This window comes from Lynx rufus, unplaced genomic scaffold (genome assembly GCF_022079265.1).
Source record: "Lynx rufus isolate CCGP_SWC_20201006 ecotype Redwood Valley unplaced genomic scaffold, mLynRuf1.p SCAF_6, whole genome shotgun sequence".
Taxonomy (NCBI): Eukaryota; Metazoa; Chordata; class Mammalia; order Carnivora; family Felidae; genus Lynx; species Lynx rufus.
Window position 1 is genome coordinate 34,786,788 of NW_025814878.1, and position 22,893 is coordinate 34,809,680.

Genomic DNA, 22,893 nt, shown 5'->3' on the forward strand with positions numbered 1-22,893 from the left:
AGGGGTGGCTCAGTCTGTTGAGAGTCTGACTTGATTTCAACTCAGTTCATGATTCCTGGGTCATGGGATCAAGCCCCCTGTTGGGCTTCATGCTGAGCATGGAGCCTGCTTAAGATTCCCTCCCTCTCTCTCTCTTTCTCTCTCTCTTTCCTCTGTCCCTCTCCCCACTTGTGTACATGTGCTCTCTCTCTCTAAAAATAAATAAATAAAAATTTTTAAAAAGTTTAAATAAAATAAATTTATTATGTTAACTCCACCTCATTTTAGCCTTTTCATCTACTTTTAATCACATATCTTCCAGTTGTGTTGCAAAAATTATTCTTTCTTAATAATTTCCTCAAGATGCAAACTAAAATTATTCTTTTGTTTTTTATTTTTTTTAACGTTTATTTATTTTTGAGACAGAGAGAGACAGAGCATGAACGGGGGAGGGTCAGAGAGAGGGAGACACAGAATCTGAAACAGGCTCCAGGCTCTGAGCTGTCAGCACAGAGCCGGACGCGGGGCTGGAACTCACGGATGGTGAGATCATGACCTGAGCCGAAGTTGGCCGCTTAACCGACTAAGCCACCCAGGCGCCCCCAAACTAAAATTATTCTTGAACTGCAAAACAAAATTATATTTTTTGAGATTGGTAAATTTGATTTGAGTAAGAGGTTTGAAAATAAAAGCTGGTTTGTCTATTAGCTAACATGGAAAACATTATAAATAACAATGGCAAACATAAATAAAGTGAGCAGTACCCAGGGTTTAGATGAATATACTAAAGCAAGACATAATTTTATCCAAAATCGTTACAATTTACAATATTTTGGGTTTTTTTATCCTTTCTGGAAAATTGGTTGGTTGCACAAAGATTCCTATTTGAGAATAGTAGAAATATCTAGCAGTCATTTGGAGAGCCTAATAAAATCATTTTACTTCCAGGGAATTCAGAAAGTAAATGACTTTCAGAATAGAGTAACAAATCTTTTGCAAATCATGTGTTTTTCAGACCTTTGTTTCCAATATAATTGAAGAAAGCATTAATCAATTACTCAGCGGAGAGATCATTGAAAATAAATTTCTTATTAATTCCCTATGTCATTTTACCATTACTTGGAAGAACACTTAAAAAAGTAAACATTACTGTAATAAAATTGTCATCTCTGTGTATGTGTGTGTACATGTATGTGTAGCTCTTATATACATGTTCATGCATAAGGCATATGTATGCATGTATGCATACATTTTCACAAGGCTTCTCAACATTTGTATCGTTAAAAGTAAACAAGAGGGTTAGATTTGTTGTTGAAACTTATCTAATCCCATCTGTATATCATATCCACAAACCCACAAACTTATTGAAGTTTTATGCATCTCATAAAGAGATAGATGTCTTTCTAATATAATTTTGCTTTTCAGGTTTAATTATATTTTATAAAAATTCTTAAGAGAGTAACCTTTAGATTATTATAACCATAGGATATGAAATAAATTCAAGATTTAGTATATAAATTACACTATATCATAGTTATCAAGAAAAAAATTCCCAGTGATAAAAATATATTGTTCTTGAATGAAATTTTGTGAAAGAAATGGAGTGAAAATATGAATTTAAAAAGAATAAAGATATACAATTTCCAAATGTTCAAAAAGAGTTTGTTGTGATATTTTAAATCCATAATGAAGAGTCTCACAACATTGTAGTATTTAGAGTCCATTCACCTGATTTTTTTAGAGACATGAAGAAATTTTATTTTCAAAAGTCAAAATTTATAATAACCTGTAAATTATTTGCAATTTTTTAACTATGATAAAAAATTTAGAAGTTATCTTCAAAATATGGAAGGAGATGCGGTTTTCCAAGGTTTGCCAAGGTAATGTCTAAGGGAAAAAAATTAATGTCACTGTAATGAAAACAAACATTTTCTTTTCTGGATAACCTGAGGATTTGTAGTGAGAATATTCAGAGGATGAGGGCTCATTTCCACCATAGTCTACAATGTTGACTCATGTAGAGGTAATCACTAGTTCAGGACACTGACATGTTTTATCCCTTCAGTAAATTTATTTTTCAGTAAATCTTTTTCAAGTGTTTTTTATGGTTCAAGCAATATGCTAGGTGGAGGAGAACATGTAAGTCTTTGGGTACAACATTCCCAAATGTTGATGATGAAAATTTGTGAAATAAAATAATAAATAAATGACTGTAATGGAGCTTTTATATGATATGGCTAATAAAGTTAATTATTCCCTACCAAAATCAGGATCAATGTAACATTGTATTCTACAGCCAAATAATTGCATGTGAGTAAAAAGATCACCTTATTTAGTATAATGTACTGAAAAGACCTTACTGAAAAATTTAATGAATAGATGATCAATTGAGATAGTAAATGAGATCAAATAATTGGGGCATTGCATATTTGATAATGATGATGTGATCACATGCAAACTGAACTTAAAGTGGATGAAAATATGAATAACTAATTATACAGCAAATGGATAAACTCTGTTTTGGGCAAAAATAGAAATATAATAAAAATACATAAATAGTTTTAATTCTCTTAATTATTCATAAATTCTCCAAGCCAAAGTTAATAGCATAGCAGGCTTACTAACACAAACAGATAGAGAGGGAGAGCTTAAGAGATAGAGGAAGAAAGTGAGAGAGAGAGTGAAAATCTAGTATTCTTAAAGGAAAGTTAAGAATATATATCCATTCATCATAGGTGTAGGTATTTTTCTGTTTCTTTTTCAAAAATAAATTACCAGTTTATCAGAAACCTAGCATGATTTTTCTCTCACATTTCTGTATTGGTCTTTATGTGAAGCTGACTTTTCAGATTGGGTAAACATCGACAGAGAGTATAATTCTTTAAGGGATATATAGCTTTTTAATTTTTTGTACTCACATTTCTCAGTGCAACATAATGAATATACTTATCTCCCTTTTACAGTTTTTTAGTTAAACCTCAGTCTGTAGTAACTCTGTACATAAGAATAATCATTATAACAGTTATGTCCTTTGGAATATGTAATTTTAGAAGACAACAATAGTCTCCTAACAAGAAATCACATTTTATAATGTCATTTCCATGTCTAGATTTAAAGTTAAGAAAAAATAGTTTTAGTCATTTGGATCTATGCACATTCAGTTTTTTGGGAAGGAAGAACTGTTTTTCAAAATTAGGGGCATTGGTGGCCTTACGTGTTAAATCATTGTTTGCCTTAGAGGACGGAACTAGAGACCCCACTACATTACATTGAATTTCCTTGTTGCCTAATTACTTGCTCTTTGAAATAAGGACCTGTCCTTAAATTTGAACTGGACTCAAATATGAAAGCTCATTCTGTAAGATTGTACCTGATGCATGTCAACAGCGGAGGGAGAGGCTCTTCTCTACTTAGAGCACAACAAATTACATCCTCCTTATAGTCATGTTTTTAAATTTCCCTAAAACTCCTTGGTTTGAAAAGAACCCAGTAAATTTAAACTCAGTTCTCTTAGTGTGTATTTTTCTCACTTGATTGAAACCCACAATAGCTCTTTGCAGTCAGGGTGAATGAGGAAGAACCAGGAAATGTGTGCATCATAAATATTCAAGACTTTAGGATTAGGCCATTGAGAAGGTTGTATCACGTCATCGGGAGTAAGATAGATGGACAAGTTTCTGTGCCAAAGATTTCATTGCATCCATCTTTGCTGGCAGCTTCAGTGGCTTACACCAGGCTGAACATTAAGTGTCTGAAAAATATGGTGAGTGAAAAAAGGAGAGGAAATGGAAAGGCGACTAAACTTGTTAAAATTCATAGGCTCAGAATATTGGTTACTAGGTAGGCCCTAGTAACCTTGTTAAATAGATACATTTATCTTTGGACCTCTTCACACAGTAAGTCTGGATCAAAACTCACTTCCATAACTGCAGAGCTGCATATTACCCTGGGGCTACACAAGGAACTCACTGCTTTATCTTCTGCCTGTTTTTCTTATTATTGATCAGACCTACAATGACAGGGTGACAAAGCACAGAGAGAACGGACAGCAGACTTGGAGGTGGACTCAGACTCAGACTAAAAAAGTCTGAGAAGGTTGAGGTAAAGGAAGATCTGGTGAGTGATCCAGAGATTCACTTCTCAATGGGGTTGCAGCTATAGTGAACTCTGGATCTAACGGGTCAGTCAACTTTTGTATCTTGTGCTACTAGAAAGAGCTCATTTCCATCGAGGCAAGCAAACTAGAACCAGGATGATTAGTAAGTAAATAACAGTAGGGAGATACTACCACAAATAATGGTATGTGGAACCAGAGCCTGTAGGGACATGCCAAAGAAAGCACTGAGATTATTCCTGCTCCAACAAGAAATACTAAAATGGTTGGGTCTGAGTTGAGTTGTCTCAGAAACCCTTCTTTCCCACTATGCAGACACCAAAATCTGATCTCAGTGTTGCTTTGATCTTACCTATAAATCAGATTGGATAAGTATCGAAGAAGTGTATGAATGGGAAGCTGTTAGGTGTCATTCATTTATTCCAGACTCTATTCTCTCCAGATATGTAGGTTTCCTGTCTTAAAACCATAAGAAATGAGGTGTTGGTTGAATACAGATGGCTTAAAGTGCTACATATTCCAGATTATGTGTTTTTAGAATGGTTTATTGAAAAATAAAATGAATTCAGAATAAAGCAAAACAGAAAACATCCCAGTGGTTCTCAACTCTGTGTATCAGATTCAAATGACAAGAGACTAAAATTCATTTCAAACTGACTTAATGGAAAGAATACTTTAATGGTTTGAGTGACTGAAAGATACAAGAGCAAAACTGGCTTTAGGGATGGTTAGATATAGGTTTTTTAATAATGTGATTAGTAAATCCTCTCTCTTTGCTCCTGACCCTGCTTTCCTTCATCTGCTTAATTCTCAGACAGGCTTTCCTCTCCTTAGTGGCAATTACAATGACCAGAAGCATGAGGCCAAAAGTATCTTACTTTAGCAACTCAGGAAAGGAGCCTATGCTTTTCCCCAAGTATTTCAGCAAAAACAATGTAGTTGACTCTCATTGATCTCCATTGAGTAACATGCCTTTCTTAGAATCAATCAGTTTGCCAGGGACCTGCACTTTGTCAAGACCTAGAGAATAGACTCACCATTGGGAGTAAAGAGTGGGGTTAGCATCAACTGGACTATTTATACTGAGATTAAAAAAGGATTGGTTCCTGAAACTAGAGGAGGGATGCTGTTAACAATAATGAATTCTAGCAGGAAAGCCACAGATGTCTTTTTAATTTGGAATCCCAGATCCCTTCCCACTTCAGATTTACCCAGCCAGAATCTCCAGGGGTCAAGCCTTAAGCAGCTGTATTTTCAACCCCCCCCCCAAAATGTGTTTCTAACTCACAACATGGGTGAGAATAATTGCAACCCAAATGATTAATTCTAAAAATGAGTGATTTTATGCATTGTGACACCAGGAAGGGAGAGAGTTGAAGATAAGTGGATAATAACATGTTTTGTTTATACATAGTGACTGTTCTTCTATATAAATTTCCATTAAAAATACCAACATGAATGATAAAATGCAAACTAAGTTAATAGCACTGTCACATTAACCTAGACTACTGGAATCACTATTGACAATTGATGCTCATCAGCTGAACACATCAACATTTTAAACATGATTGAGATAGACTTGAAGGAATATGATGAGGAGATATTTGCATTGGTTCCCCTTCTGCTGTTTACCTACTATGGTTAAGCCACTTAATCCCAGTGGCTCTCAGCTCTCACATCTATAAAACAAAGATGCTGGATTTTACTCATATTATATTCTATCTAGCTATAATATTTTATGATTTTATTATTAAATTGTGATGTCACATGTTAATAGTTTCACCAAGAGTTTCATCTGATCATGGGACAGCGGCATTAGCATCATCTGAGAGTGATTTAGAAATGCAGAACCAGGCTTCATCTAGACCAAATGAAATGAATCAAAATCTGCATTTTTAAGAAGATCCCCAGGCGACTCATGCACATTAAAATTTGAGAAACTTTGGTCTAGACAACAATTCCTACTACTGGCTGTGCTTCTGAAACCACCTGAGAGCTTATTTAAATTGGAGATCCCTAAAAGGCTCCTCACCATGAGAGACTAATTGATTAAGTTTTGGGCTGTAGCTCAGGAATACATTTTAATATCTCTCCAGATGATTCTGGTGTACAGCCACATTGATCTTGTCTAGTTTATCATCAAATATGAAACACACAGTCAAAATATCATCTAAATCCATAAAGTCCACCAGCAATTATCTTACAAAAGGTATTGTTTGTAGTCATTTACACCTCTGTCTGGCTTATGAACACATGGGAAATAGTATCTCATTTTATAGATGGAAAAGTACAATTCAAAGAGGAAAAATGGATTAACCTAAGATTATTGAGCTAATGGCAAAAATGAGATTGGACAGATACTGTCATATTTATTGTGAAGTTTTTTGTAGGGGTCAAGATTACGCAGTATTGAGACTAATATTTTTCTTGAAAAAGTTGAGCTTAGTTTACAAAACTTTACCAAGTAATCAAATCTAACAAAATTAAGGTCCCAAACATTTTTATGTTTATGGGATTCGACATCCCTGAAGGAAACTATTCTCAATATTGTCTAACACTATATCTGAGTGTATACCAACTTAATCATAAATATTAGGTAGCTTTGAGGGAAAGAATATATTCCTTTTTATACTCTTCATTAATGGTCAGTAGTGTGATTTCCTCAAACTTGTTTATCAATACAATAGAAATATCAGAAAAATCATAGAAAATATAAATACACATGATTTAGAATGCTTATCTAAATTACTCAGTATTCAATATAATATTTTCCCTTAATAATCCTTAATTAGCCACTAAATAGCTAACTAGTCTTTCTTGGTTATTTATCATAATTAAACTTTTGTGTCCTAATCACAATTGGCAAAATCATACAAAAGAGATTCTATGTTTAAATGAATAAATAATTTGAATTTTCAATATTAAAGTAAGACAAATTGTAAGAAGACATTTTATATTGTCTAGCGCTTGTGAGATATATAGAGAAAACATAATGATAAAAAGCATTCATTGAAACCCACCAGCCTCATAATAATTTAATGAACTTGATTGCCATCTAAAAGAATCAGTACAGTTGCCTTGGTGACAGAGATTATCTTTTTATCTTCTTGAGTCTGTCATTTTAAAATCTTGAATTGATAATATTTTTAATTTGTTAACAATGTGTTATATTAATAGAGATAAATTATATGCTTTAAATTGACCATGTGACTCTTTTTTTAAAATGTAATTTATTGTCAAGTTGGCTAACATACAGTATATAAAGGGTGCTCTTGGTTTTGGGGGTAGATTCCCGTGATTCATTGCTTGCATACAACACCCGGTGCTCATCCCAAGTGCCTTCCTTCCTCAATGCATATCACTCATTGAATCTTAAACAAAATTATAAACTACTCAAAAATAAGCTCTTCTATAATTACAACTAAACTATCATAAGCAAAATGCATGTAATATACAAAATAACTCAGGAAGACTTCATTACAAAATAAGGTTATCCTTAGGACTCATTTAACACAATCTATTTTCACTAATTTGGTCCCATTGATTGCTACTGATAGTGACTCTCCCATTTTAAGTACCATGGCCTCTCCTCCCAAATTATATTTGGGAGATGAGCTCAGAGTCTTGGGAAAATCTGTTGGTTATGATTACCACTGGCCCTGTGGGAGACATAGAGGTTAGATGATTACATATTGATATAATTAAACTGTCTAAAGATGAAGAAGGAGAATCAAGCCAATGAAATGAATCTTCACTTCTAATTTAGAGAAGTTTTAAAGACTTTGTCTATTGAATAATTATGTGTTCCCATGGGCCATGCAGCACACACTGTTGAGAACCAGAAAATTCCCTGTTACACCTAAAAGTTCCATTTGGACTACCAAAAGGGTCACTGAAATCTATACTTATCTTCTCAGATGTCCAGCATAAATATGTGTAACAAGTGTCAAATTTCATTATTTCTGTGTATAAAATATATGTATATAACAAATGCCATCAAATAAAAGAGAATGGAAATTATCATTGAAATACCGTAAGTGTCAATAGGGAATGCTGGAGAACTGCAATAACATCTAACATGTAGAACAAAAGGGATAGAAATTATGGACCCTTCCTTTAAGTTATGTTGAATTGCATGTCCTATTTTTAAATCCTGTCCCCAATTATTTCAAATGAAAGAGACATGATATTTGTCAACATTTTATTACAGGTATAATATATTCAATTCATAGTTGACTTACTTTTTATATAAATATCTGTGAATAAGTTTTGAAATAAAGCAAAGCACGAAAAAACTATTTTAGTATTAAAAACTAGTATTACTACGAGTACTAATTATTACTAGTATTTTAAAAAATTTTAAATACTCAATATCCTTACTTCGACTTTTTAAAAAAATGTGTACTTATTTATTTTTGAGTGTGAGAGGACATACATAAGCAGGGAAGAGGAAGAGAGAGAGGGAGACATAGAATCCAAAGCAGACTCCAGGCTCTGAGTTGTCAGCACAGAGCCTGACGTGGGGCTTGAACTCATGAACTGTGAGATCATGACCTGAACCGAAATCAGACGCTCAACCGACTGAGCCACCCAGGCTCCCCTATTATATATTTATCAAGTCGTTGGTATGTGACAGACACTATTGTTACACATTGAAAATTTAACGTGGAACAATATAAATATAATTCTTGCCCTCATCAATTTAGAATTTAATGAGAGAAACAAGTAATTATGATAAAAATAGCCAATATTTACAGTATGCTTACTTGATAACCAGATGTTGTTGTAAATTCTTTACATTTTAGATTATTTTTTAATGTTTATTAATTTAGTTTTGAGAAAGACAATGTGAGTGGGGGAGGAGCAGGGAGAGAGGGAGCCAGAGAATCTGAGGCAGGCTCCTCACTGTTAGCATAGTGCAAGAACCCACCATGGGGATTGAACCAACGAAGCTTGAGATCATGCCCTGAGCTTAAGTCAGATGCTTAACCAAGTGATCCACCCAGGTGCCCCACATTTTAACTTATTTTAATTCTTCCGTAAATATATGTGGAAGGTACTATTAATAACCTCATTTTACAGATGAAGAAATAAGGTTTGCACAGCTGGTAAGAAAAGGAATCAGATTCCAACTGGGCAGATTGACTCTAGCATCGATTATCTTAACCACTAAGCTGTATTTTAATACATGTCAGATATATTTTTGTATAGATCTGTTAATAACTTACCTGTGTCTACTTTTTCTAAAAAATGCATATTTTAATTACATTAGAATACCATAGATTTATACCAGCTTTCATATGACAATTATTAAAATAATCATTTAATGATCATTGCAACCCAGAAATAATGAAAAATCTCAATATTACTAATTTTTACTTTCCCAACACTTCACGAGTCTGGTGCTGAGACTAACACCTCCTCAGAGACGTTGGACTCTGACCTAATTGGTTGTTTGGCTTTGAACTTTAGAGAAACAGCCTGACTGAGGAGGGTATATTTCCTTATTATCTTCATTGAATTATAAAGCATAAAAGCCAAGGTTTAAATTTCCTGAGTTCCTTAAATGAAGGAAATTTGTAAATGCATTTAGAGCCTAGCTTGATAAAGTTTTCTGATGACTTCAAATGTTTTTAGTTTTAGAGTGGGAGATGAATAAAAATAAGGATTTAAAGGGAGACCTTATTATTTTTCTCCATGTCTTATATTTATTAATACTTCCCTGTAGATGTGGAGGAAAACTACAGAGGAAAATCAGGAGTAGTGAAAAAAGTTGGACTATGCTTCCCACATTCTGTGGTGATAACTTGCCCTTTTCATAAATCTTTTAGTACAGTTGTACCGTTACCAACACTGTAAACATCAGTGGAGTACTGCTCCACTCTTCTAAGGTACGGTTACTGATGACTCCTTTTTCCCTCCTGACACATTGAGATAATTATTGCTCTTCTTCCATATTATTTTTCCCTTCTCCAATTCTCATATTTCAAATATAGATTTGTATCCTTAAGGGCCTGTGGGCAGTCTCACACCTGGATTGAGATAGTTTGACTTCTGTGCCTTCTCAGCCACAAAACAATCTTTAAGGTTTACTGGTTACCAGAATGTCTTATGATTCCAACTGGCATCTGGTGCTGTGACTTATTATAATGTCTTAATAGACACTGGGCATTAATCTAATTGGAAAACACATATATTTGGAGGTAAATAACAACTGCTTTGATCTTCTTCTTTGTCCCTCGTACCCAGGATTTGTGCAGGTCTAAGTGAACTGTATCTAAACAGTGTCATGATGTTAAATGCAATTTTATGCGATTATACATTATTGTCATATTACACAAAATGGAGTTATTCACCAGTCTATGGAAATTAGCAAATAACTGGAAGCCAGTTGTAATATAATACAGGGAATTTTATTTTTCTTGGAAGTTTTTTGAAAACCATAGGGAGATAAAGTTCTACCTTTAGTGACTTGAATCTTTAAAATTTAATTTTACATTCTTATATAAATGGTTCTTAGCTGGAAAGAGCAGTTGAGAGTAACAAATCAAACATCATTTGCTTGTGAGAAAAAGATCCTTCTGAAGTCTAAATTGGAAGGACATTGTTACTCAATTGGACAAGAGCCTGGATGGTTATCATTTCCTGGCTCAAGTGTAAGGAGATAGAACTGGCACATGTGCAGAGGCTTCACTGGTTTCTCCAGGCATCTGATAGCCGCAGGCATCGACACTTGCCATAGAATGCAGTCACCAAAGAAAATTCAGTGTTGCAGTAAAACATGCAGAGAGAGATGTAATTTATCCTTAAGTCTCAACCATAAGAAACAAATTTCTTTTGTCTTCTATAAGCAGAGAAATGTAGGCCTATGTATGCCTTTATAAGGTTAGCTGTGTGAGTCTTCACTTGCCTCTACAGAAATACTAAGGGTCTTCGAGTGAGTTAAAAATTTAGTTGATGACAGTCCTGCACACAAGAAAATGCCTGTGTAAGTCATCATATTTCATTGTGACCTATAAAGATCTTATTGTGTATGTGTGTGTATTTTAATCCATGATCCCTGCCTCCACTTATGAGAAATCTAAGTAGATCTGTCCAGAGCCATGAGACTGTCCTCATAAAAGACTGAAGTATGGAGTCAGGAAAATAAAAAAAAAAAAAATAGGGCTTTATCCTTGAGATTGGTCTGAGTTATAGAACTGGGTTGTGTCTGCTCCATTTACTGTTGAGTAAAAAACAAATACTCAGAAATATATTGCCATTTTTTCAGTCTAATTCTCTTTTAGTTTCATTTTATTTATATTTTTGCTTAAGGAAAATGTGTAGTGAAATATATCCAACATGCCAGGATTTACCTTCCTTCTTGGAGTTAACTCTCTCCGTGTATTTGGAAATCAGTGGATTTCCCCCTGCCTTTTCATGAATGGTGCTCTTGATCCCAACCTTGTTGAGATTTGTCTTCTCTCACTTTATTTTTTTCCCTCTAGAATGGACTTCTGCTCATTTCAATGCTGATCACAATCTACAGCTCATTCCCTTTTGATGGGATACTGCTGTGTACAAAGGAGCTAGAGCTAAGGGGTGCCGAGTTGGCTCCTGCTACTGCTTCTTATTTCTGTTCTCTTATGTGCAAACATCCACCTGCCTTGCAGGAAACCCAGCCATGGATGAACATGGGTTGTCTAGTCCCACAAAACACCACTCTGTCCAGCATATTTCCCCAAATGAAATTAGGGTAGGAGGCTCTGACAGGTTTGCCCAAGCAGGATGGCCTTTAGCACTTGATCCTGCAGAAAATTCTAACCCAAGTCTGATCCTTTGTGGGAGCTGCAGAACCTCTGCTTTATTCTTCTGAGTGGCCAATAGATGCCTGCGGAACATGCACACGCACACACACATGCACACACACACATGCACACGCACTTACCTCTAAAGGAAGAATATTATTCTAAATGACAACTTTAAGACCTTCTTCTCTCACAATGAAGGTAGCATTTCAAGTAAGCTTTTAATTTAGAAGATTTCATCCCATTTCTGTATTCAAATCAATCCCAACTAGGAGTAAGAAATTATCTCTTAAAGGTGACTCCCTTAGCATGTCCAGACTACTCTAAATCTTTGGCGTTTTACTTGCTTTATTGGCCTGATTTATACAAGGCACCAATCTTTGTGGCCTCTGTTGATCTGAATAGGAAGGAGGAAGCAAGATAGTACTGGCAAGGGAGAATTTCAAGTTTTCTTTTTCATTTGTAAAAGATTGAACTCTGTGGATGACCTAAGGTTTTTCAAAGGTCGTTTGCCCACTCCTAGGACTAAACCAGCACTGGCTGATAGTAATACAGTGTGAGCCACATACGCAGTTTAAAATTTTCAAGTAGCCACATATTTAAAATGTAAAAAGAATAATATGAAATTAATTTTAATGACATGTCTTATTTAACCTAATCAGGGTCTCAGTGAGGGCTCAACCAGAAAAGCAGAACCAGTAGGAGATTATGCAGATATATTTATATATTAAGAAATTTATCACAAGGAATTGGCATATGTGATTGTGGGGACTGGCTAAGCATAGGACAGCAGTCAGGAAAGGAAAAATCACAGGCAAAATTGAACCCACAGGCAGGGACCAAAGCTGTCATCCCCAGACAGAATTTCTTTCTCCTCCTTGGGAAACTTCATGATCCAGAATCATCTTCTTATTTAAAGTCTATGGATTAGGGATTTTAATTACATCTGTAAAATACCTTCACAGCAAATCCTAGATTAGTGTTCATTTGAATGACTTGGAATAGTAGTCTGCCCAAGTTGCCACACAAATAAAATGATCACACTAAATATGCTCCAAATCATATCATCCCAATATGTTATTAATATAAAATCATTAATGAGATATTGTACATCTTTTTTTATACTAAATCTTCATAATCCAGTATGTACTTACACTTACATCACATCTCAATGTTAGACTAATCTCATACCCTGTCTTTAACATCCACATGAGTCCTGTGGCTATTGCCAGGCAGTGCAGGTCCAAAGTAACAGTGATTAAGTAGGTTATCTCATATGTTTAGACAGTTCTAAAAATATAAATTATTTGTGTGTGTGTTAAATAAGGTTTATGGTAGTTTTATTGCCTATAGCCGATAAGATGCAACTTTATTTTGCTTTTGAAAACTGAACACAGATGAAAATTTTCTACACATATAACTCTATATGATAATTCAGTATAGTGCAACACTATTCTTCTTTCATAATTAGAGAAATACTACAGAAACCAAAAGCACAAGGTAATCAAAATAAATACTGTCCTGAGTCATCTGAACACGTTCTTTAGGGCTCCTTTTGCCCTACAGAATGCATTTGGCAATGTCTAAAGACATTTTTTATAGACATTTTTCAATGTCTAAAGACATTTTCATTTTTCATGACAGGGGATGGAACTACCACATACATTTAACAGGAGAAGCCAAGGTTGCTGCTAAATATCATAGATTGCACAGAATAACCTATTCCACCCCCAAATAATGATTCACCCACCTTAAAAAGGACTGATGATAACTGGCCAACAGATATCTGAACACACACACACACATGCACACACACACACACACACACACACACACACACACACACTGGGGAGTAAGATTTGGAGACCTATAGAGAACAGATTTTTTAAAAAAAATGGTGAGACAGACAAGAAAATGTAAGTTTCCTGTGGTCTTTGAAGATCTTTCTTTGAAACTTGGAGAAATTTTACCAGGGATGAGATAAAGTATCTTAATCTTTTGTATCTCCATTGCCATATCAAAGCCAGGGATGGAATAAGGGTAAAGGAGTGGCCCCGAATATAGTGTGATGATGGATTCATGGAATAAACAAAGAGAGGACATTTTCACAGTGATAATTACCTCCTTAACAGGTGAAAATCACTAATTGTTTTTCCCGAAGATACTTAGGATTTTCCTATGGTTGGTCTTGATTTTAGACTTCTGGAAAAATTACAAAAATGCAAATTCACATTTACAAATGGAGAATTTAAAATGTGTACAGTAATTAGCACCATCTCAGATCATCTGTGAAATAAAGTTGTGATAAATAAATAAGTAAATCTCATTAGCATTTTTCAAAGATAAACCATGGTATTAAGACTAAGTCACTTTTCAGAGGTAGTAATCATATTTGTAAACTCTAATATCTAATTTAGTTCCATCCAAATTAACTGCAAATTCAGAATTAACTTCATTTTCTAAGCCTTGGCAATGTATGTATACTGAAGCTAGCAGCAAATTAAATATATTTGTTAAAATCTGATATTTAGAAAAAAATGTAACGACTGACTTATTCCATGAAATGTGTCATATCTGCATGCAGTAATTATGGGTTAAATGCAATGCCAAATTCTGATTATAAACATAACTTAGACTCAATACTTCTGAGATATATTTCCTATTAGGTAGTTACAGTTCATTTCACAAATTCTTAATTTAATATGTAAAAAATGAAATCTTCCTCAATCTAAATGACATTCTTACTAAGGATTCTTAATTGTATTGAGAGTAATTGAAATAAAACGTAATTATAGTTTGTGATCAATTTTAGCACTGAAAACAGTGACAACATATCCTCATTGATGCAAGTTTTTAAGCTTTTTTCAAATAGCACTAATTTTAAGGTAAATTCATTTTTTCCCTTATTTCAATAAGTGAGTGATTTATATAGCAACATGTTACAGTGACTTTTTCCATTTAGATACCTATACCTTAGACTTCATGGTGGAATTTTAAAGTTCAGATCACAGTTATAGTTTATATATTGTATATTTTCAAAAATAGTCTTTAAAGTATAAATTCTATGTTTTTCTAGAAATACACAAAGACAAGACTGAAAAGCAGGAGAAACCTGAAAGGAAAATAGTACCTAAAGGTAAATGTTTAATATTGTGTTTCTTCTTCTTTTTTTATTTAGGATACATATTTTGTGTATTCAAACAGGAGGAACAAAAATTTTCATGTTGAGTGTTCTCTTGTTGTAACATTTTTGGTAGTGTTTAGATGAACACCTTTATTTCTCAGTTAACTTCAGGTATAAATATCTATGTAATATTTAATAATTGGAATCAAACATGTGACAATCTTTAAATGACTTACAAACAGTTTTTACTTACTGAGATAGTACTGTGAATATAATTTTTGACTTACTAGCAAACATTTTTTCTTCTTTGAATAAGTTACTGTAATTAGTCAGAGTTCAATTTTTTTTTAACTTTGAATTTTTTATGCCACTTAGAACCTTTAAAATCTTTGGCACAGAAATGCAGTCATTTTATTGGCTCACTGCTGGCTGCTACAGCCCCACAACTTTCTTACCAGACTCAAGGGGTGCATGGACAGTGACAACATGATGATTAATATCCCTTTCAACTCAAATGAATCCAGTACCTGCAATCTTGCATTAGAGGCATATTAATAATGGCGAACATTGTCTTGCTCATTTTATCAAGCATCACTTTTCCAGGAGTGGCCTTGTAGTCATAAAACTTTAAAGAAACTTATAGGAAGCTTTCAAAGGGATATATTTCTAAATATGCCCAGGTTTCCCCAATGATCAATCTCGTGTGTTTTTTAGGTGAGTTAGGGCAAAAATTAAAACCTTATAGTTACTGTATTTGTGTGATAAGGGAAGAAAATGAAATAATTTTTCTGGGATAGAAATTGAATCTTGTCTAGTATTTATTATGTCAAAGCTGTCTAATGTAAAACTATCTGCAGTAAATGGCAAAGTTGCAAATAGTGAAGTTTCATGTAATAGAAGTTCTACTTAACCTTAAAGGATACCAATATGTCAATCTATATTAAAATGCCGGTTTTAGTATACTTCCTGTACTTCCTTTTTGTGAAGAGCTTAAATCATTCAGCAGATATTATGTCTTCAATCCTAATGTTTGAATTCATTCCAGACTGGTCAGCCAATCCTTATACAATCAGGGACATGGAAGCTTACTCAATTGAAACCTATTTATATTTGTACTTAGAGAATTAATGTCTTCTTACTGTTCCCTTTCCTTTTTTGGTCCTTCATTCCTTTGGTCAGGGAAATTGGACACAGCTCTTGGGCATGGATTAACTAAGCTAGCCATGACTGAACTGGCTATGTGTTTCAATCTGCTGGAGGTTAAACAGAAACTCAACTGGTTCCACATGATGGGAATCTCTGCTGTTTTATCTTGCAGACTGTACTATTAATTTAATAGCTGTGCTGCTGGAGTGGATGTGGTGATACAGATGGCACCATTTGCATGTTGGACCTGGCTCTATTAGAATCCTGCTGTTAAAGACTTTGAGCAGTGGGCTGTAGAGTGGGCTTATTAAACTAGTGAGTCTTGCATAATTAAAACAGTGAATTTGGCAGAAGTTTAAAATAAATTTCTCAAAGACTGGGTTAGAGATTAGTACCTGAATATATTCCCCAAATAGACCAAATATATTTTGGAAAGTGAATATTTCTCAAGAAAGAGAAAATGGAGCTTCAACTATTTGAGACTTCCAAGGGTTTTAGAGGTAGTTTCTTTTTTCCACATTTTTTTCTTGCATGAATATGAACAAAAGATTCTGTTTCACTGCTTGGTTTCCTCATCCAGGTAGAATAGTGCGTGTTTTTTATTTCCAGGTAGTTCATTGAAAATAAGTGTGTTTTTATAACTTCACGGATGTAGATAAATATGTTTTCTACATGCCACGTTTCGTATCAGTTATGGTTATATGCGATGGAGAGTTAGGAATTTAAATTCTTATGAAAATATTTGAACTCTTATAAGAAAAGATACAATATGTTCAAGGTAATAGTAGCCTGTGATGGTTATAGACAAGCCAGGAAATATCTGAGTCTAAAAAGCTGGCAACAAATAAATAAATACATAAATAAGAAGCTGGTGAAAGCTGGTGAGGCTAGGGGAAATAAAAGTGTTAGTGGTGATAGAAGCTAAATCACATCTTTTTGTCTCTCTCTCTTTTTTTTCCTTTAAGGGATTCATATGGTATTTGAAAAGGTTTAAGGAGTGTGAAGTCTTTTGGAAAGCCCTGGAAATCTACATGTAGATGATTTACTCATCAAATAGAATACAGAAAACCATAGAATATTTAATCCCAGATAATATACATTTCCAAAATACTTCTATATAAATATGCTAATTCATTTTTAAATTGTTAACGGATCAGTTTCAATTCCCACTTCTTTTCATAGAAAATTATTAATTTTTATAGCCTTCCACATTATCTAAATGATTTTAATTCATGGGACTACAGTAACTTTTATTCCTAGTTTGTCCCTGTGTTTATTTTGTCAGATGTTTTTCTTAGGGAAAATGCAACAGTTTCAAGGAACTGAGAAGCAAGCCCTTTAATTCTTAATCTGGCGATTTTAATGTATAAACTCTGACATGTTAGTGAATGTCTACATTTAAATTAATCTTGGTTTTTTCTATATACAAGAAGTTGCAATTTATTTTATAAATATGATCACAGTAATGTCTATACTTGTGACCTTATATTGAATTAATATAGTAATAGTGGAACAATACATTGGCTTAGAAGAAACTTTAAACCCTAATTTAACTTTCCTGGATTACTAAAATGCCATTCACCAAGTTGTTGCTGATATAAATGTCCCTGGTGAGCAAGTAGAATACCATCATGCCAGAGTTGTTGTGGGCACTGAATATTTTGCTGTGGCAGAAGTTAGCTTGAAGAACATTGATTCCATTCCAGGGTGATAGTTTCTAATGAAAGATTTTATAGGTCAAAGGGTCTTATGGTACACTCATATTTATTTCTTTTTGTTGTTAAAATTTTTTAACGTTTATTTATTTTTGAGAGACAGAGAGAAACAGAACGCAAATGGGGGAGGGGCAGCAAGAGAGGGAGGGAGACACAGGGTCCGAAGCAGGTTCCAGACTCTGAGCTGTCAGCACAGAGCCCGACTCAGGCTCCAACCTACAAACCGTGAGATCGTGACCTGAGCTGAAGTCGGACACTCAACTGACTGAACCACCCAAGTGCCCCCAGAATACATTCATATTTAAAGCCAAATATTTTGGAATATATTTTTGTCTAACCTATATGAACTAATTTCCAGATAGAGGTGAGTAAGGCAGTCTAGGAACCACAGTCTATGAGTATTTCAAATGACTGGATGACCATTATGGAATGCAGAGCCACATGTCAAATGATAAGAAATAGTGATCAGTCACATCTAGCAGTCCACAGTTTGGGTATCCTTTGAGGGTATAAATAACTATGTGCACATATGTCTTAAAAGAAAGTATATACATTCACTATAGAGAATTATAGAAACTAGTGTTATTTGTTGTAAATAAAAGGTCCTGGTCATGATTGTTAAAGACCATTTCCCTGGCTCATGATAAACACTCACGAATGTGTTTTCAATAAATAAGCTAGGAGCACAGTATATGATTTTGACAAAGAAGGATGCCATCATTATTTTCTTCTACTTTTAGAAATGTGTTGAATTAACCAATCTGAGTCAGAATCCAAATCTAGAGGCATCTGGGTAGCTCAGTCAGTTAAGCGTCCAACTCCTAATCTTGTCTCAGGTCTTGATCTCATGGCTCATGAGTTTGAGCCCCACATCAGGCTCTAGGATGACAGCACAGAGCCTGCTTGGGATTCTCTCTCTCCCTCTCTCTCAAAATAAATAAATAAACATTTAAAAAATTAAAAAAAAATAATCCAAATCTAGTAACTACTGCCTATGTAACCTTGCTAATTAATGTATGTAACCAGGTTAATTAATTTTTCATTGCCTCTATTTTATCGTATATAAAATGAGTATAATATAGTTGTAAAGATTAAATGATTAGGAAATGTATATATGAAATTATTCAAATAATTCTTGGCAAATTTTAAACAGTAACTATCAGTCAATTCACTATTCTTCTTGATCACTACCGATTAGGTCAGTGACAATCTCTTGCAGGTTTCTTATGTACATTACTTCTCATCCTATATCTGGAACCACTTGATATCCATCTGATTATAGACTGAAGGATCTTAATATCTGTCATCTCACAATTCTGTAACACAACACTAAACCACCTTTATTGCCATTTCACCCCTGTATTTGTGATTCCCTTTTTAAAAATCTCATATAAGCATTTATCTACTATGAAACAAATACTATACTTCACCTATGGTTTCTAATGTTTCACTTAATCTTCATGGAACAATATAACATGATAGATATAATCCCATTTAAAACTGAGAATACTGTGGTTTATCTGAACCCAATGATTTTCTCAATGACACATGTTTATTAATTTATAGACCCAAGTTGTCACCTCAGATTTTTCTAACTTAAGAAGATGTGGCTTTCCCAGTATACCCTCCATTGCATTTTCCTTCTTTTTTTGTTCCACTATGTCTAAATGTCTGTAGTAGAATTTCTCACAGCTGAAGGATCTTGGCTTTTTCTCTGAATCCCCATGTTTAGGACCTTGTAATCTGATCAACTTGACTGAAATGCTTGTACTTCCAAATATCTACCAGTTACGACTCATTTCTGTTCCCTCCCCATCTGTCTGTGCACCATATAACCTGGAGTTGTCCTGCTTGATGGCTTACCTGCAAAGCAGACACCATATACTTAATAAACAATATCCACCTCTAAATTTCCCCACCATTATTTCTACACCTAGCAAAATGAGAAATGAGACCTGACAGTCCTTATTTCCTTGTAGAAATGCCAAATGGCACATCATGGGTGTATTAGTTTCCTGTGGCTGCTGTAACAGATTATCAAAAGTGTCTGTCTTAAAAGCAATAGAAATTTATTATCTTCTAGAGGCCAAAAATCTAAAATTAGTTTCACTGGGACCAAATCAAGTTGTCAGTAGGGCCAAACTACCTCAGGGGGGCTCTAGAGGAGAATCTGTTCCTTGCCTCTTCCAGCTTCTAGGCCTGCCGTACTTCTCTGGTTTGCAGATTCATCACTCCAATCTCTGCCTCTGTGGTCACAGTGCCTTCTCCTCTGTCTTCAAATCTTCCTCTGCCTCCCTATTATAGGGATACATGGGGTTACATGCAAGGCTCACCTAGATAATTCATGATAATTTCCCTATTTGAAGATCTTTGACTTAATTACATTGCTAAATCCCTTTTAGCTGTATATGGTAACATTCACAGATTTCCAGGGATTAAGACATGGCTATATTTTAGGGGGCTATTATTTAAATCACCCCACTCAGCTACTCTTTAACAAGAGTACAAACAGGTCAGATTTCAGAGAAGACTGATAGCTAAATACAAAATATATGTGTTTAAAGATAGGAATCACAGAATGGCAGAGTTTACCAAATTTATGGTAGCAACATTGTCATTAGAGTTTTTATAAATCTTTAGCTATCAGCATACTGAAAGTAAGTTGTAAAATTATTATTGTTAGAGAATTTGGATTTGGGGGAAATATTCATGTTTCATTATTTAGGATACCAGAACTAGTTAGAATAATTCTATTATTTTGGTTTATTTTAGGAAGCCAGATGTTTGTTCGTTTGTTTGTTTTTAATTTTTTCCTGATGAGGCTGTGTGAAGAGTTTAGTCACTTTAGCAGTAGGATAAAGTTTATGTGTGGCCAAGACAGTGCCATAATTTCCTTAGATTGTATAAGATAAGTTCCTTATTAAAAATTCATACTCAGTGTGCATGTACTTTAAATCAGAAATTTGAGAATGACCTGAATACCCTAAGTATTTTTATATTGAATAATCTCTTCACATTTCATTTAAAACATTGATTAATTTAAGAGCCCAAGTGGTTAATTAATTTTGATACTCAAAATGACTGAAGAAGTAAAATATGAAAAGCCCCTGGATTCTCCTCCACAACTCTCATCTGACTTAACACAGGTAACTAACAGACTTCTTTCACTTAGTGTGTTTGAAGTTAGTATTAAGTTCCTTTGCACAAAATGTCTTCATGCCTCTGTGTTACTGGTCAGCATAATAGGTATCACTATCCACTCAGGCTATTCAAGCTGCAGAACTAGGGGTTATTGTTGCCAGTGGTGGCATGGACTTGATGGATTTTAGAATCATCTGAATAATTTTTAAAATATATATCCATTGCATACTCCATTTTGGGATCATTAATGTTTGGAAGGTAAGACAAGGGTTTGAGTCAAGCTCTTCTAAAGACTCGAATGACTCACCAAGGTTAGAATCACTGTCAATTAAACTCATGGCCTGGAGTTCAAGTACAGTCCACAGAGCTTTCCACTGACCAGGCTGTATTTTAAAACAACGTATAACTGGCTGTCTTGGGGTGAGGCCTGCATCTATGGTTTACCAAAGTCTTTACCATTCTCTCTCATCACTCCTGGAGTAGACATGATCTGTCTTATTTCAGAAGGCATTTGAGTTACAGTCCTTCCATAGACATCTTGGTCTTTTTCAATATGAAGAGCAGTCCTGCTCAGCCCCTTGTCCTACTCCTTCTTTATTATAATGTATCCTACTCTCACCTCTTCTCTCCCACTGTTATCTCCTCCACAATCATTTCTCAGTTAGATTAGGACAGTGAATTTCACTGAATTACCCCTCACATTCATGTTAATCATGTTACTAACAGGCTTAAATCCATCCTTTGCCATTACAGTCTTTTAGAGATAAAAGCCACATTTTCTACCGTGGCACAGAAGACTCTTTTCATAAAATCAGTGATGACCTACAAATGTCCAGTTTTGTGTACTTTCCCACATACTTTCCCAGTTCTGCAACCTCCTCCTCAACACTTTAAACTCTCAACTCTGCCCCTGTTGCCCCCCCATGACACCCAGACCCACCAACATCACCTTTGCCGTAGGCAGCCTGCACTGTTGGGCACTCCCTAAGCAGGCCCTCTGCCATCTCTCAGCTCTGTGCTTCTGTGTGCACTGTTCTCTCTGGCCTGCCATCCCATCTTGTGCAGTCACTTGACAAGTCTTCCATTCATTTCTTTGATTCTCGGAAGGACTGTCAATTCCTTTAATAGGCCTTCTCTGCTGTCCCTCACTCGGAGCATTTTGTCATTTTCTCCATGCTACTTTTATACCCTTGACTTCACACTATGAAACATTTTGACACCAATTTTTTATTTGGGTTACATTGATCTAACTCATTGAGATCAAGAACTATGTTTGTCTTCATATATGTTCTAGGTCATTTTTGACATTTACTCTTATGATTCAAGCTCTATGATTCTACCAGCTCTTAATTTGTGTGCTTATATCATATTAAAAATGACTTGAACATTTAGCAAAGTGACCAACGCAAGAAACAAACTCAACAAACATGGAAATAATGAATAAGTTAATTAATGAAGCATTCATTTTATCTATTTTGTTGATCTCTACTTGACTCCTATTTTTTCCTTGAACATTTTTTATGTTTAATTTCAAATATATATCATTATTTGGCTTTAATTGGGCTATTGTCAAATTTATTTGGTCAGAAGCAGTTGAAGAATTTGATAGTAAGGTCCATATTAAAACAAAGACTGTCTATAACATGTAATTAGGAAACACAATAAAATTTATAATATAATAAAATAGATTAAATTATACAGATTAGGGGCACCTTGGTGGCTCAGTTGGTTAAGCGTCCAAATTTGGCTTGGGTCATCATCTCACCGTTTGTGAGTTCAAGCCCCGCATCAGGCTCTGTGCTGACAGCTGGGAGCCTGGAGCCTGCTTCGGATTCTGTGTCTCCCTCTCTCTGTTCCTCCCCCACTCGCACTCTGCCTCTCTCTCTC

The 22,893-nt window shown here is 34.7% G+C and overlaps 1 protein-coding gene across 1 annotated transcript in view; it reads left to right on the top strand.

The window, feature by feature from the left end:
• TRDN (triadin) overlaps nt 1–22,893 on the top strand; it is a 496,354-nt gene that overhangs the window by 222,296 nt on the left and 251,165 nt on the right. The window contains 1 exon segment of the mRNA XM_047103003.1: nt 14,957–15,016. Coding sequence (XP_046958959.1) covers nt 14,957–15,016 — 60 coding nt within the window.